Below are 17590 nucleotides of genomic sequence, written 5' to 3'. Positions count from 1 at the left end.
ACTTGGTGAAGTCTCCTTGGAGACCCATAAGGAATGCCACCATTTTGAAGTCTCTGATAACCTCCCAGCCATACTCGTCATACTTCAAGGCTTCTAACAAGGTCTTGATGCTGTTGTATTCCTCTTTGAGGTGCACCGAATTTTAAAAGATCAAATTTTTATAATATAAAATCTTACTATTCAAGCAAGCAAAAATTGTCCACCTTACATTTTAGAGTATGTTTGCAGTGTTCGCAGGTAAAATGAGATTCCCAGATCCCTGACAGGCATGCCAAAATATGCCTTGTACGCTTCACACATTTTAGCAAATGATCTCACAGAGTACATTTTTGCTCTTGTCTTGATAAATTGGCTACATACATTGCAGAATGCTTCTGGAGAATGATTGCAGCTTCTTGATGCCATCTCTGATAAAATCAAATATGTCTTTGTGTTCACTTAATCAGCTAGAACTAAATTTAAGTGGTGAGCCCCTGTATATATGTATATAACTATGGAAAGTTCTAAAAAATTCTGAAATGTCCTTGAAAATTCTCATAAGTTCTACAACATTCTAGAAAGTTCTTAAAAATTCCTGCAAGTTTGAGAAAATTCTCTATCAGCTACTCAGCACTGAACCTACCTAGGTCACAAAAGCAAGGTTTGAAGAGAAAAATAGGTCTGTTCCATTTACTTTTAGCATAAACAATTGGGAAATAAACACTTTCTGCCCAGGAACAAGAAAAGTAAAAATATTGTTACATAGTGTTATTAAAACTTAGAGTGAGTCTTGGATTTCTGAAATACAAATCTATTGCTACTGTAACTGTTAATATATACACACACAACTGTCTCATTTTATTATTGTTCAAAAGAAAAAGTTATGTACTTATTATTATAAAAATATATTTGACTTGGACATTCCAAAACAATATAACATAAAAGTTTGTTAATTTCAAAATATCTATTTCTCAGTTTCATTATTCAATACAGTATTTACAATTTAAGAAATATTTATTGTGTTTTAAACTAAACAACTAAAAACAAAGTAATCAAATAAAAATTAACAGAAACTTCTCACTATTAATAAAAAACAAGTTAGCAAATTAAATTTGTTCAATTGGATATATACACAAAATAATAAAAGTAATTTAAGACTTAGAAATAACCAGCTAGAAAAGAAAAAAATTTACAAATTTTAACAAAGTGATTTTTAGAGATCACCAAATAATCTTTAATATTCTAATTATTACTTAATGATGCATAAAAATGCAACTGGGTCAGTGGTTTAAAAATTTTCCATTCCACCAAAAAGGCTTAAATATGAGAAATAAATAATGAATTTTAAACAGTTTTTGCAGCAATTGCCTAAACAATCTGATGGCAAAGTAATGAATTTCTTAAAAGCATAATAACATCTTTTCACGATTACAGTTCTCAGAAGAAAATTAATTAATACTAGCTAGGGTACTCATACCCTAGACAGAAGTTATGTAAATTAATGATTAATGACAGGTTATCTTAGGACATGAAAAGTTGCTTCCTTTATATATAATTTAAAAAACACTCTAAAATGCCCATAAAAACAGCAAAACACAAAATATGAAACCATAAACTTGCATGTATCTCCTCATGGACCCAACAAACCTTACCTTCATGCTAAATTTAATGAAGATTCATCAACAGGGGCAAAGTGGTGGTAAAAGAAACACTACAAAAACACTAATATATCCATACCCTGCAAAGTATTTACATGGACATACAACAGACAGTACTATTATATTTATATAGATGTTACTAGTGCATCAGATCTGCATGTGACACATTCATGACTTCATATCTGCACCCTGAGAATGGAGAAAAATTAAGATATCCATAATGGGAAACAGAAGTGAAATGGGAAAATTATGACACCTAATGCCAATCTACATGTACACAGGATAAAAATTTCATGAAGTTGGAGTTTGCACAACAAATAATAAAGTTTTTCCAGTGTCATGTAAGCAAGAGTTCCATGATAGTATGATGATGCAAGGATGACTTTCAGGCCATAAAAAAGTTAATAAAAATGAAGGTATAATTATTATAAAACCAGATAAAAGAAAATATTGTCATTATTATAAATAAAACTGACTGCATTAATAAAGTTGCATAAATCTTTAGTAAGAGAACTAAATTTTTTGAAATTAGATAAAGATCCATCTAAAACTAGAAAATAAATTACAAAAGTGTTTACTAAAATTAAAATAGAAAACTGATTAACTGGAAATAATAATCATAAAATATAAACCAACTGTTTTTCCTTCTGGTATCACATATAGAGTTCCTCAAGTTCATAAAATTGGTTGTGCTGCTAGACCAATGGCTACTATTGTCATTGATGCAGGTGATAATGAACTAATAGTCTTTCTGATTGTTAGAACCACTAATTAGAAATTATTGTACTATCAAAGACAGATTTACTCCCTTTAAAGATATAAACAGTATATCATGTTAGTTTTTATATATAGTCCCTTTATACTAACATGCTGTAACATGAGACCATACGTTTTTATACTACATTTTTCTATCAAAATGAGATTTCCTAACCATGTGTTTCATAAATTTTGCCACCAAATAATCACATTTTCATTTGACAATGATATGTATGATCAAGTTGATGTTGCTTCTGTTGGACCCATACTAGCCTCATTTCCTGTTAATTTGTTCAAATATCACTGCTGAAAATGTTAGGTTGAAGAACTTCCTTCTCAGTTTAAACCACTATATCCATAGAAGCTCAACATTTGAAGATTTTTAAACTATCTTAACAGTAGACATCTTAATATTAAGTTCACTCCTGAATAAAAACAACAACATCTATTTCTATTTTTAAGTCTCTTCATTCATAACAAAAATGGTAAGTTTCAATGTGAAATTTTTCATATAAAGATTCTCACTGGTTTATATTTCAACTTTTAATTTTATATCATTGTATTTTTAAAACATGTAAGCATTTTGGTTCAGGCATATAAATTATCTATAAAGCATGTGTTGTTTTTTCATGAAAAGATAGAAAATAGGTATGATGAGTCATACGATTTAAGAGTATTTATCTATCTGCAAAACTTTATTGGAAAGTTGTTAAACAAAATATTTCTTTAGTCTTACCATATGCAGGTAGAGAGAATAACTTGATTTCAAACCAGTTACTAAAATTACATCACTGTATATGCCTTTGGGTTGAAATGAAATGTGTTTAAAAGACTATATGCAGTATAAATGTCAATGCTTAGCTTTAAAACTTCCATTATTGCATATAAATATAAATGTCCCAAATGTTCTTTAGATTATACTGAATCCATTACTTGGTGGTTAACAGTTTGCAAAAAATAACTTGCAAAATTAAGATCCACAATATTTTGAAGGATTAAAAAAATAAAATAAATTAGTGTAATGAACCTACAAGTACAGAACAATTTAAGTTTCTTGAAAAAGTAAGTAAGAATCACAAATAAAGAAAGTCTATTTATCAATAGACTTAAAAAGGAACAAATATGCAAAACCAATACAGTTTTGTTTGTTTTTATTAAATCTTTAAGTAAGATTAAATTACTAAACCTTTTAAGTAAGATTAAATTATTAAATCTTTAATAATCAGGAATGTAGAAACTAAGCAGTGTCTCTGCAATTCTCATCAAAATCCATAGGCACTTGCCTCAAACCCAGAATTATTCTATGAACAGTGCACAAGATTTCATGCAAGAATTGGGCTTATTAGCCATTCCTATCTGAAAATGGACAAAACCCAGACCAAAAGCTTGTGGTGATGTTTCAATTCCAGGCCTATGCTACTTCGGAGGTTATATAATTCTTGTTTTAGTTTTGAAGATAATATCAAGTAAACTGGTGAAACAGGAAATTAGGACATCAAAAAGAATGTATGAGTAAAGGCTGGCTAAAAATACAAACATTAACAATTAGAATTTTTTTTAAATATTGTAATAAGGGTAAACAAAAATAACATGGGGTAGAACCTTTGAAGAATGATAAAGGAAGGCTAGTACGTGATGATTATGAGATGGCTGGGTGATTAAATTTTGCTTTTTTCTCAGTTTTCACTAACAAAGGTTTAAGCAGTATTCTACACCTTAAACAGTTGAGAGAATAAGATGATTAAATTATTTTTGAGCTAATCTTAAAAAACTGGTAATTTTAAAGAATGATAAGGCTCTTTTGGCTACATATTTCCTTAAGGTTTTTGAAGGAAGTTAAAGATTAGATATGTGAGCCACTTAATACTATTTTTTGTCAGTCCTTGAATAGTAAGCAGGTTCCAGAGGACTGGAGGTTAGCTAATGTAACTCCTTTTTTTCAAGTGTGGTAATAAAAATTGTTCTCATGGTTACAGATCCATTCATCTTACACAAGTTACAGGTGGGAAAAGTTTTGGAAAGTCTGTTAAAAGATGCATTGCAAAGTAATTTAACAAGATCCACACTGCTTATGTAGTTGAAAGTAAGAGTGTAAATTTGGTATATATGTATTTTCAAAAAGCATTCAACAATGTGTCACATAAAAGACTTGTATGAATTATATCCATAGTTGTGGGGATAAGTACGCTGAGTGTTGTTACAAAAGGAGTTCAGTCAAAGTGGACTAATGTTACAGGTGGGATTACCTACGTGTGAAGACCTTTGCTCTTTTAAATTGACATTGATGACATAGATGAAGAAATAGTCAATAAATTACTTAAATTTGCTGATATTAAGATTTAGGATGGTGCTAGCTGTAAAGAGGATTGCTGCTGCTTTACAGAAGGATTTAGATAATTTAATGAGTTTGGCAAGAAAAAGCATATGGGGTTTAATTATAATAAATTCATGATAATGCATGTGGGTTATCATAATTTGAATGGGAATAATCTTAACCAAGTAACAAAAAAAAAACATCTTGGTGTAGTAGTCAATCTCTCTCTACAATCATCCAAGCAAATAGGATTTTAAGTGTTATCTAGAAAAATAATAAATACAAGGCTAAAGAGGTTATAATTTCATTTTACATGTCACTGGTTAGGTCACACTTGGAATACTGTATTTAGTCTAGGGCACCTTACCTGAAGAAAGACATCAAGTTGTTGGAAAGGGTTCAGAGAAGGATTACTATAATGGTGCATGGATAGATGGGTTCTCATATGAGGAGAGGCTGAAATCTCTCAAATTGTTTTCTCTTGAAAAAAGAAGAGTTTGGGGTGATCTGATTGATTTATTAAGATTGTAAAAAGAATCAACAGTACTGATGCAACATTTTTTTTGTATATTTAGCAATAAGAATAGTAGAACTTGGGGGCACAAGTGTAAATTTTGAAAGAGTAGGAATCATCTTCAGTTATGACAGTTTGATTTTTCTAAAAGAGTGATTGCCCTTTGGATCGGGTTGCCTTCAGATGTTGTAGAGGCAGTAAATTTAAATGAGTTTAATAAAAGCTTGATAAGTATATGAATGATAAGTTGTTTTTAAGTTTAGAGTGTAGAACAGCCAAGAGGAACCACTAGGTCCCATGTTGTTGCAAAATGCTATAATACTAGAAGAGGAGGTTTCAGTTATTTAAGTTAATTAGAATAATATTAATATGTTAGATGTGGTAACATATTTTTATCAGCATTTTAGGTTATTCCTCAATTTATAGACTAACTGTATGATACAACTAATCTTTACATTAAAAATAATAATAAAAACTAATACAATATGTTTTCTCAACAATAGTGTTTGCAAAAGTAGCATATAAAGCAAGAAATATAAATTTTAACTATACAACACAAACAACAGCACTTATAGCATGCTTAATTTCCTATGAATGAAAAATTGAAAATATCACAAAAAGAGGGTGTGACAAAAAATTTATGAGAAGGAAAGCTAAGAACATGATTTAAAAAGGAAGAAAACTAACCTGAAAATTAAAGTAGGTTATAAATAGCATGAGAATGAGAATAAAGATTAGAAACACTTTTCTTAACTTTAATGTAAAAAAGGAAAAATAAGAATTGCATAAATAACTTAAAAGATAATGAACTGAGATATTTTTATTAATTTTCATCTTTAATTATTTCTACTGTTTCACTTTCCTTTTTTATGGCCCAATTTGGTTTTCATATTACTTTAAAAAATATTTTTAAATCATTTCTCTACCTATCTCCAAACCCCATACTATTATGTTTTTCACTCTTCCATTCTTAGCTAAAATCCTATCTTTTGGTACAGCTGAAATCAGTCACATGTGCAACATTCCTACTGAGAAACAACTTAGCACTTCTTTGTTATGATGAGTTACAATACACTTATTACCCATTTCTAATTCATTCCCGAAGAAAAAAAAATCCAACTTTCAAAAAGTACTAAAATTACGAGGTTCATGTTTTGTGAATTATAAATGATAGTAGTATAATCAATCTGAATTTCTATACCTTTGCAGACCAGCTATTTTCACTGAAGGAAATGCATGTAAACTAGTAACCTTAAACTTATTGGAAAAGTATTACAAATAAATTTTGTTTATTATAGCCTGACATACTGATATAACTTGAAGGTTATCTTGATAAATTGTTAATTTGTTCATGATTAAAAGAAGTTTAAAATATCTATTTAACAAAGAGATAAAATCATCAGTTAAATTTCATAAATTGTAAGGGAAAAAAAAATACTATTTAGTACCACATCTTTTACACTTCATGGTTTACCACTGTATGGTGACGTGTATTCATGATATAAATAAATTAATTAAAGTATTATACCTGGTCCAGCAGTGACAGCTGCTACACCTACTGACCCAGACAGACGAGCCACAGCATCAGCTGCAAAAACTGCAGTTGCCTATAAATATACAAATATTAGAATCAAAATGACTAATTATTGATCCTAACAAACTGAAAATTCATATACCAATAAATTATTGTTTGTAGTGCTTCAGGAAATACAGCCCAAATGTTTGATATTTTAAATATTTAATATGTTGTAAAAATGGCCAGTTCCAGATAGCCCTAAAAGGTGACATATACATAATTACAATACTCTTAAAAATTTCAGAAAATGAAATATGTATGCTTAAATACCAAACATTTAAAAAAAAAAGTTAAATTAAAAGATAGAGCACTTTTATTCACATATAAGCATCAGTTATCAGCTTCTGAAGGTTGCATTAATATTTACTGTTTGTTTTTAACCAGAAACAGTTAAAATAACTTTTAAAAATAATTGTATCTGAAATCAAATCCTTTTTACATTATTATGTTTAGTATATGGTTTTAGTTACATAATGTATTTCAAGTTTTTGTTGTATACTTTATTTAAATTTAAAAATATATTTTTACTTGTGAAATAGCTTACTGTTTCACAGTAAATGAAGATTTCAAAAAGTGTCTTCTGCTAAACATTTATATTCATACAGCTTCCAAACAAAAATTAGTGACAAAAGTTATTGCTTCATTAAGGTTATCTACAGATTTATAACAATTAGCAACACATAACTCTAGATTAAAAATAAATTTGTAGTAACTTTTTTGATAAAGAGTTGTTTTATTATTGCTTTCTACATGAAGTAAACTTAGACTGAAATGGCATTTCTACACATACAACACAATGAATGAATAATTAATGGGTATTGGTTTCATTAAAATTCAACATATTTTGTCTCCAATATACAATTGAAAGTACACATACAATCATCAGTTTTGTAAGTCTTTGAGGTATGCATATACAGTGTTAATAAATTTCCTGCTCATGACATATTAAAATATTAATCATTCCTTTTAGTTAAGAAACAGCTTAAGTCAAACACTCAAATTCAGGATATTGTATAATATCTAGACAGGGGCTGTCTGATGCATTTACAGATGAATCAGCAAAGGGGCTATACAAACATGCAAGTACAGAGATAAACAGTCTCTTAGTACCGTATAATGATTGTGTGTGCTCTGCCTTGTTTTGAACAACAGAAAAAGTTTTTCACTAGTTTCAAGTCACATGACCCAAAATGTACCCAGTGGTTTGTTTTGGCTGCCATTATAGCTACAAAAAAGCAGGGTTGTGCAAACATTTTCATCTGAGTAAAACTGAAATAATTTTACAATAATCTGATCCAGAATCACTTGAGTAGAACAACGTAGATATAGTAATTATGAGCCTAGTAGTTCTGGATCTGATGATGAAAGAGGCCTTGAATGTACAGATCACATAAACATTCAAGTTAATACCTCAGTAACTGACAATGACAAACCATTATACTTTTTGTGGTACTGAATACCAGTATCAGTTTATGGACGGCAACTGTCCAGCATACATATATTAATCCAACTGATATTTCTGTTACTACACAGCCTCAAGTGGTTGCATATTTGCTACCAAAGAACATTTCAGCAGACATTTGCAAACTGTTTGTAAAGGAATATTTTGTGAATATGATGGTCACTGAAGAAAATAAGTTTGCTGAAAACATTCTTGAAACTGAACCACCCAAAGCCTAAAAGCAGAATGGACTAGTGGTCTACAACTGATGCATATGAAATGTAAGTTTGGTTTGTTTTGAATTTTGCACAAAGCTATATGAGAACTATTTGCACTAGCCATCCCTAATTTAGCAGTATAAGACTAGAGAAAAAACATCTGCTCATCATCACCCACCACCAACTCTTGGGCTACTCTTTCACCAATGAATACTGGGATTGTCACATGATAACATCCCACAGCTGGAAGGATGAGCATGTTTGGTGTGACAGAAATTCAAAAACCTGCAACTCTCAAATTATGGTTTGAACATCCTAGCCACCTGGCCATGCTAGGCCACATGTGAAATGAAAAATATTTCTTGTCATTCTTTTAATGGGTACTATGAGAAAACTGCCGATAGAAAATTACTGGTCAAATGATCCAGTGCTGGCAACTCTGACTGTCAATAGTATCATGCCATGTGATCATTTTGATTAGTATCAATCTTAGGAGATATTTTATTTATACATACTAAGTTATGAGGTTCATTGAAAAAGGTATCTTAGTATTCTATGAGGAAGTCATGTTAATCTATGGTGTTGATCAGTTGTGAGCCTTTCAAAACTCCAATCATACAACTCTTGTATATATTTTGGTAAAGTCCCCTTATGTTAAGATTCGACACCAGACTTTAAAAATTTTATTTTTAAGATGACTACTTCCAGTATTCTCTGATATGGAAGTACTACTTGTGCAGCTTCAGATCTTGTAACGTTCCAACCAAGAATATGTCAGATTTGTTTTTACACTTACAACTCTAATGATTAAGGCTTCAGATACAAAAAGCATTCTTCCACAGTAACCCCTAAAGATAATCTGAATCATTTGGTTGTAGCATGTTACAGTCGTGAAATCTAAAGTTGTTCCTAATAAGTCCTAGTATGATTAATTCACATCTTGGTGGTATAATAAGTGCTTACTTTGTTGTTGCTGGAAGTTCAATCACTAATGTAGTTACTGTCATTTTGCATACAGGGAATTTTTAGTCAGAGACTGTGAAACTGTTGAAGCAAGCCTAACCTTACAAACTTATTTCTGCATGAAGTCTATTAAGCACTTTTCCCTGTTGTCAATTACCCACACATGTTACGTACAGAAGCTTCCCACAAAGAGGGTAACTTCCAAATTTCTTCTTGCTGGATTTTGTTTGCATCATTCTATTCTCTTGCTTCATTTCTTGAAGTAATTTACACCTTTCATTATCGGATCAGGTCAAATAACAGTAGCTGTAAAACACTGTACTGATCAACATGTTCAAGGCTTCCTGTCAATGAACCCACTAATTTATGTACTGATTTCTTTATATAATAAACTCATTTACATAGAGGAAGAGAGAGTACTTTTAGATGAACTTAACTTTTAAATTTAATTAATTATCAACTTCTAATGTATGGTTGGCTCTTTATTATTCCTTAGAGGCATCTGAGCTTTGAAACTTTCTTGGTTTATAATAATTTGCTGATTCATCACAGTATCAACTGCGATGTCCACATTTTACATCAATTCCCTATTTCTATTACTCTTTGAGAGCAATTTAAATTTCATAAAGGATTTTGTTTGTAGTTCCTAGCAAGATGATCAATATGCAATTGAGATACCTACTGTCCTGTGGTTTACTTATTCCGTTATGAGTAACCAGTAGACTAATTAATTCCAAAGATACTGAATGAAGTGTACATTTGATATTATAAAAACAAGTATATTTAAATATAAATATACCTCATTAGTGCTACAGTTGGTGTAGTGCATGAAATAATAACACTCTCATCAGGATGAATAACAGATGTTAAAGCTCTTTATGTTTGTTGTTGTTCTGAAACTTTTTGTTCCTTTCTTTGGATTAGAAGAAACCAAATAGTACAAAGTTAACGTTCAAAGTCGTGCTTCTCTCTGTCATGTTTAACTCTTCCACTGCTATCTAAGAATGGTTAACTGTGAAAATCTTTGTGTTTTACCAACACTAAACTACTGTACAAGCCACACCATCTATAAATAGAAATATGAACTTATAATAGGCTTTTTTGTAAAATACATCAGTCAGCAACTATTTTATTTCATTCATTATGGAAGTTTCATTCTTTGTGTGGATATAACAGACTCGAAAATAAGGTTTTAATTTCTTGAAACTTCCAAGATGGCAGCACTTATGAAACTATCCATTTTTCTACTGAAAACAAAATTACAGGAATTTGGAAGAACTGTTAGCATACATATCAGAATACCATTTATCACAGCAAGGAGGAGGTGGAAACAAGTTTTAAAGGACAGATGGTATGAGGAACATAAAGACAAAGGTTCAAGTGGAGGTAAGGCAATAGCAAGGAGAACAACATTTAGGTTCCAGTCAGATAGGCAAGAAATATGGAGAGAGCTATGGAGGTGAAAGAAAGGAAATGAGTATAGTGTGGACTGGGAATGAAAACACCTCATGGAAACAGGAATTTGAAAAGTAGCTAAAAGAGCTGCCTGTAACCAGAAGTGGTTGAGATAGATAAGCCCTGCTTGAAATGCCATGTAAAAACACAAACAGATGGTGAACAGGACAAGAAGAAAATGGAAAGAATTGAAGCAAAGACCAACAATTATAAACATTTCATTCCTGTTTATAAACTTCATTGAAGAACAGGCAAACAGAATGGGACAGAAAGGTTACATCTGAAGAGAGTTTAATTTATTCTGCAAGGGACCAACAAATCTCATACAGAAAGCTGATTGATGACATAGATGTATGGATGGGAGAGGTATGGTGCTGAACAAGAAGGGAATAGAAGAGGAAAAAGAGTGCTCAGCAGAGAAATCCACAATTAAGTTGGTCAAAAGGAACCATCAGAAAGACCAAAGAAATGGAGAACAATAGATGTAATGAATAGAGTATAAGCACAAAGAAAGAGACTGGATCATTCCTGACTGAACATATCCACTGCCAGTACTGACAGATGTAGAACAGAAGACATCATCATAAGTAGCAAAAAAAATTGATATGAGAAAAGCCCATAAAAAAACAAAGCCACAGAAAAACTTAAAGATCAAGGAATTACACCATCCAAGGGATCCTGAGAAAGAGATTCCATTATTCATGTACAGTTCACTATAAGATACATGAGGATAATCCAAGATAAAAAAGGAGTTCAAAGGAAGCCCAAATTCCCCCACAAGAGAAAGAGTGGGTAGAACTGTGGAAATCAAACTCTCTAAGGCCCAAGTGAGAAAGACATCCAAATGAACTAAATAATGGATGGGTGCAAGATGAGAGTTCCCCAGCTAGACTAGTCAACACAGATAAGCCAGTTCCCACAGAAGGAGAGTAGTATGGTCTGAAAATACCTGTTAGAGATAAAATAGGCCAATCGTTCATACAATTGTGGAATCTCAATCCCAAGCCATAAATGTGTCAAGCAAAGGAACATACTATGGAACAAAAAAAAATATGTGTACCCAATGCCAGACCAAAAGGAAAAGCTCAGAACTGACAAACTCAACTATGATGTACAAACTATTTATTTAATGTTAGGGAGATGGGAACATTGAGATAAGAATAAGAAACATCAACTATGGTCATTCAAATCCCTGGAGAAAAAAGAAACACCTGTGGGTGAGAAAAGTCAACAATGCAAAATGATGAAGGTCAAGAAACTGATGGAGATGTGACAGAATGATAACCAGATGCCAATCCCTGATACACTGGAGAACAAGAAATAGGCAGGATAGCATTCTGGGCCAAAAGATCTGACATCACTCCAGGAAGATGCTAATGAGAGACAGGATTCCCTGGAGGAGGAAATGTAATGAGAACAAGAAAAACAAAGGGGGGAAGAGAGGAAAACAATGGATAAGACTAATGGACAAACCTGTAGTCCCCAATGGTTGACTACAAAAAGAATCAATACATTCACAATGGGCCTCTACTACTTCTGAGACCAAAGGATAATTACTGACAATACTTTAGGCACTGAAATCTATGGATAATGGAAAAACAGATGGGAAAAAAGGAACAGAATAGAAGAATAGTGAACAGAAAGAAGTCGAGAGGGTGGAGACAGAAACTGGAAGAAAAGGAGCATGAGAAAGACAGGGCAAAAGAGTAGTCAAGGAAAAATGTTGGTATGCAGCTTCAGCACATTACTACAAAGAATCAAGTATTCTATCAAAAACCCACTGATAGAGGAGAGGAGCTGGACAAAGGTCTCTGATATAAGCTGGAGGTAAACATAAGGGCAACCCTCCCCAACAAGTTCCAGCAACAGAGTACTGAAGTGAGAAGGAAGAAATTGAAAAAAAAAAATCTTACCAAAGTAGAACAAAGAAAAGAAAGTTTCTGTCAAAAATCCTTCAACATAACAGAGATCAGTGAATCAGAACCCCAAGCCTGCATACTGAATTTTTCTTTGAAAAATATTTAAATAGGTTGCTCTAGTTAAAATTTACCCAGTATAAATATTCTAACTTTTCCTTCTTCCAAAATTTACAAAAGATTCTGTTATTACCACAATAGTACTTAATACTGCATTTTCCCACACAAATGAATGTATTATAATAATTATGTTTTATTTTTCTGCCAAAAAACCCAGTCCATTAAAAGATGAGAACAAATGTTTCTTTGATCTAAATGGATCCAGGAAGTATATCCAATAAATAAGGCTGTTAGTAGCTGGACTGAGCAGTGGTCACATCTTGAAGAAATCCAAGTATATTGAGGAAAAGTGCAGAAATATAGAAAGTCTTAAAAGACAATTTTGTAACATTTTTTCAGCAAACTGTTTACATTAAGTATGTCATTTTTCTTTGAATTTTTATATATCTCTTGCTTATTCAGTTTTGTAAATGTAAGAAAATATAGAATGAAAATAGAAAATACAGGGAAACAATAGTTATTTCTATGAAACATATGAATAAATAGGAAAATATAGGAAAACTTGATACCATGCTAGAGCAAACAAAATCAGACAGCATTTAAATGATCATCTTACACAAGTCCCGTTGTAAAAAATAAGAGCTACAAAGTCTAAAAAGGTAGAACTGCTTTTAAATAAGTACACAAAAATGTTTCCACAACAGTTGGTGTTATAGATTCTTCAACCAAACATTGATGTTGAGAAAGCTCACTTGAGTGAAAGACATGTTAACACAAAATGCCTGTCCAAGATGCAAAGTAATTTTCATTTTAAGATTAAAAATACTCTTTGTGAATCAGAAAAATTTCAAATTTCACATGTGAAATCCTTATTATGTCAACATAGTTTAATCAAACAATTCTGGAGAAAAATTACATTTTATGTTAATCTCACAATGGCGAGATAAGAACCAACTGTACTAAAACCTGAATAAAGATATTCATTTTCTATGTTATAAATGGGTTACAGACATAATATTTGTGCATTATAAACTCCTCAATAGATGCCCCTTTAAATAATATAATGTTAATACAACTGCCTGTTGAATGAAAAGGGGACTTTTTTTGCCTGCTACACTAAGGACTTCTTTATGCTTCCTTCAACAAGCAGTGACAGTCCATTAAAATTCTCAAACATGCTGTCTATGCTCTCCCTAAAGTTTCACTAAAACAACAATGTTGATACAAGTCTTGAACAATGATGTATACAAACCCTTTTGAAAAATGATTGAAAGTAGTACAAAAAATACATAGATCATGTTAACCATTTGAACAAATCTTATATTGAAAAATCTAATGCCAAGAATAGTGAACCTGTACAAATCAAAGATTATGCGTAAATCACAGTCAAGATAAATACAACTGACACATTCTTCAGAGCATTATATGTAAACTACATTTAATTAAGATCATGTTTTATGGTTTAATTATCAAACAAAGGTCGTGCTGGTTGGTGAATGTGTAATGTAAATCAAAGGTTGTTTCAAAGTACCAAAAACTTGTGTATTGATTCGGTTGTCACACCTTTATCTTTACCCTGAACTCCAAATTATCAATCACACAATACTTTTCAATTGTTTTCATGTTTTTCAAACTTACTTAAAGATCTGCATGATGACACTTCTGCATTCCAGAGGAAACTAAACTACCAAAGATGGCCATAAAGAAGGTAGCCACGACTTATAGGTGGCCATATTGTGGCTTCTATATTATTTGGAATAATGATTTGGTGCCTGTAATCACATTTGGGAGAGGGTCAAAAAATCAATTTCTCACTTCATATAACTTACAGAAGATACCTTTCATTTAAATGTTCAAAAAATCCTGTTAATGCATAAATGGCCATTTTTCACCTCCTATATCAACTATCATAATAATTTTTATGTCCATGAATAGGTTTTTAAACTGATCTTGTTTCTTATAGTCAATGTCATATATATTTAAAAAAAAAAATGAAATTATACATTTGACACACTGTAAAGATAGTTTTATAGCAAAATCAAGACCTTTTAAGGAGAAAAGTAGATAAAATTAAATAATACCTCATGCCGCGTGTCTACAACTCTTATACCACATTTTTCTGCAGCAACTAAGATGGGTGAAATATGACCTCCAACAAGAGTAAAAATAAATTTCACCCCATGTTCCTGAAAAAAATAAACATATATTTAATTCATTATGTATTTATCCAAGTTTATGCTAACCTTTACACAGATTATGACTATTTTTATTAGCATAACATTCATCACTCATGTAATTTACTAAAAGAGCAAACTAGACAAAAAAATTACATATATAACAAGTCATTTTATTATATGTAATGACTACTTCAAATTTATAAGAAATATGTAAGAACAATAAAGTTATAAATCATATTCTAAACTTTTAACTGTTTACTTCTATATCAATATGGAAATAAACTTTGATTACTGTTTTCACCTAAAAAATACAGATATTATATTTAAAACCTAAGCATCTTTACATTTTACACCAATAAAATTGTGATGTATAAAAAACTCATCAATAAAAGGTGTAATATTGCTTTTGTTTTTAAATATATGATATATCCAGGTGAACTGGATATTAAAGCTGACAGATAGGTGCATTAAATAACAGTATAAACAGTCAAGATATTGGATATTAATCAAAAGGTGTAACTAACATTTTAATTAATTGAAACAATATAAAATGAAGTAATGAGACTGAAAACATATAATACACAAAAGTTAACATTTTCTTTACAATGAAAAAGTACTTCTAATACATATTTAACTTTCTCTTACACAAAGCAATCTCACACCACCCTATATACCCCATCAATTTCATGCCATTTCTGAAAATGTGATTATTCTTCACCAATAGTATTGCATCACCTATATTTGTGCCCTGGTTCCCTTTGCTATTCCTGCTTAATATTCACTTTCAAGAATTGGCAGCCTCCAAAAGAAGAACACCTGCAGTGGAGAAAAAGGATTGGAAATGTGTGACAGAGGTAAGTATATATAGGAAATACATTTTCAGTATGAGAAAATGTTAACTTTCAATATGGTCTTACCTCCACTGGAAAGTTAGAATCTCACACTGCAAAGGTGGAGGGGCTGGATTAAAAACACAAAACTGAAAACAAGCATAAAGCAACCACCCAGAATAAATGGGTGTGCATTGAGATGAAAATGAAGCACATTTGTGGAGTAACATACTACTTTTGGAATAAGTATGCTCTTTGCCTTGCAAAAAGGGAATGAATCTGACATGTGCAAAACAAAAGAATATGTACAAGTTAAATTTGTTCTAATGGGTGCAATCCCTAGCAAAATAGCTGAATTAGCTATGTACATACACAGTCCCAATCAAACAAATGAGGTTTCATAACTTGTCCTCAGCAAAATCCAAAAACCACTGTAGAAGCAGAAAGTACAACAAATCAAATCTAGTACAATAATGTCGTGATGTCAACTCAACTCAATATTTTTAACCAATATTACATGCATAAATCATAAATAACTCAACTGTAAATACAGGGAAAAAGCATCCTTTATTTGGAATTACGAAGAGGACATTCAACATTTACTCAACTCTAGAAACAGCATACGTACATCCTGGAGCATATATAATGAAGCAGACAAAATCCCTGTTCTCCAGGGTAGGAGCAGGGAAAGAACTTCCTGCAACTGGAATTATTAAGAAGAGGAGTTTCTAGTATATAGAACTGTAGGAACAGAATAGTACCATCCCAAACAAAGTATCCAACCTAGGCTGGACCTACTCTAATCAGTAGCTGTCAACCTGAGAAAAAACATGCAGAGAAAATGAAAAGAGGGAAACCATTTTCCCTCTTCTTAGAGTGAAAAATCCTGAATATTAATAGTAAATTAAATTTCTAAGCTAAATAAAGATGAAGCCTAGGTTGGATACTTTGTTTGGGATGGTACTGCTCTTCCTACAGTAGAAAGTCAGAGAATATCAAATTAAAGAAAGTGCAATGGGTGTCTGGAATTCCCTATTCAGAAAATCACACCAGCCACAATATATTAAATTAGAAATCCCCTTCTGATTTACTGATAATGGTTCACCACTGAGTGAAACTTACTGATATCTATAAACACACACACACACCAAAGGCTATGCCACTAGTGGTCTTGAGGAACACACTATTTCCATAGTGGGCATTATAGTGCAATCAGTAAATTGTGTAGGCTTGTGGCAAAGTAACACATATCACAAAGTGTGCTCCCATTACCATTAGTTAAAACTAGGACTGTTGAAAATAAAAACATAAATGAAAGAAGGTGATAAGAGTTACCCAAGTCAATGGAAAAAAGACATGTAGAATTGCCACTAGAGGAACACTATCCACTAGAAGAAGATACAGCCAGACTGTACTCAAATTAATGAGTGATAAAGGTATTTGAAGTAGTCCACATTCCAACCTAAATGATTTTCTACAAAAGAAGACAAAGGCAAGTAGTGAAAAATATGGTAATGTGCAAATTTGATGAGGAGAAATGTCAATGATACAGTGACCCTCTGTGGTTGATTTGATTGATTGATTTAGTGTTTTATGGCACAAAGCAGCTAGGCTATCTGCACCAAACATCCGGTTAAAAGGTAAAAATAAATTAAATGTAGTAAAATACAGAAAAGGAAATGAAGGTAAAACAAAACATCATTGAAAAACAGAAAAAGCATAAAACCAATGTT

At 31.5% G+C, this 17590-nt stretch overlaps 1 protein-coding gene across 5 annotated transcripts in view; it reads right to left on the bottom strand.

Annotated features, from left to right (window-relative positions):
• The window catches only part of LOC143225072 (2-hydroxyacyl-CoA lyase 2-like), a 109990-nt gene that overhangs the window by 71746 nt on the left and 20654 nt on the right, over window positions 1–17590 (bottom strand). For 3 of the 5 annotated variants that reach the window (XM_076453787.1, XM_076453793.1, XM_076453802.1), the window contains exons 3-4: window positions 14932–15036; window positions 6750–6828 (exon numbers count right to left, since the gene is read on the bottom strand). In XM_076453787.1, the coding sequence (XP_076309902.1) occupies window positions 6750–6828; window positions 14932–15036 (184 nt within the window). Of the gene's footprint in view, window positions 1–6749; window positions 6829–14488; window positions 14603–14931; window positions 15037–15762; window positions 15844–17590 lie in introns of those variants that run through there. The other 2 variants (XM_076453811.1, XM_076453821.1) reach the window with 2 other exon arrangements.

Source organism: Tachypleus tridentatus, chromosome 1 (assembly GCF_004210375.1).
Source record: "Tachypleus tridentatus isolate NWPU-2018 chromosome 1, ASM421037v1, whole genome shotgun sequence".
Classification (NCBI taxonomy): Eukaryota; Metazoa; Arthropoda; class Merostomata; order Xiphosura; family Limulidae; genus Tachypleus; species Tachypleus tridentatus.
This window is presented reverse-complemented; position numbering and strand designations above follow the sequence as displayed.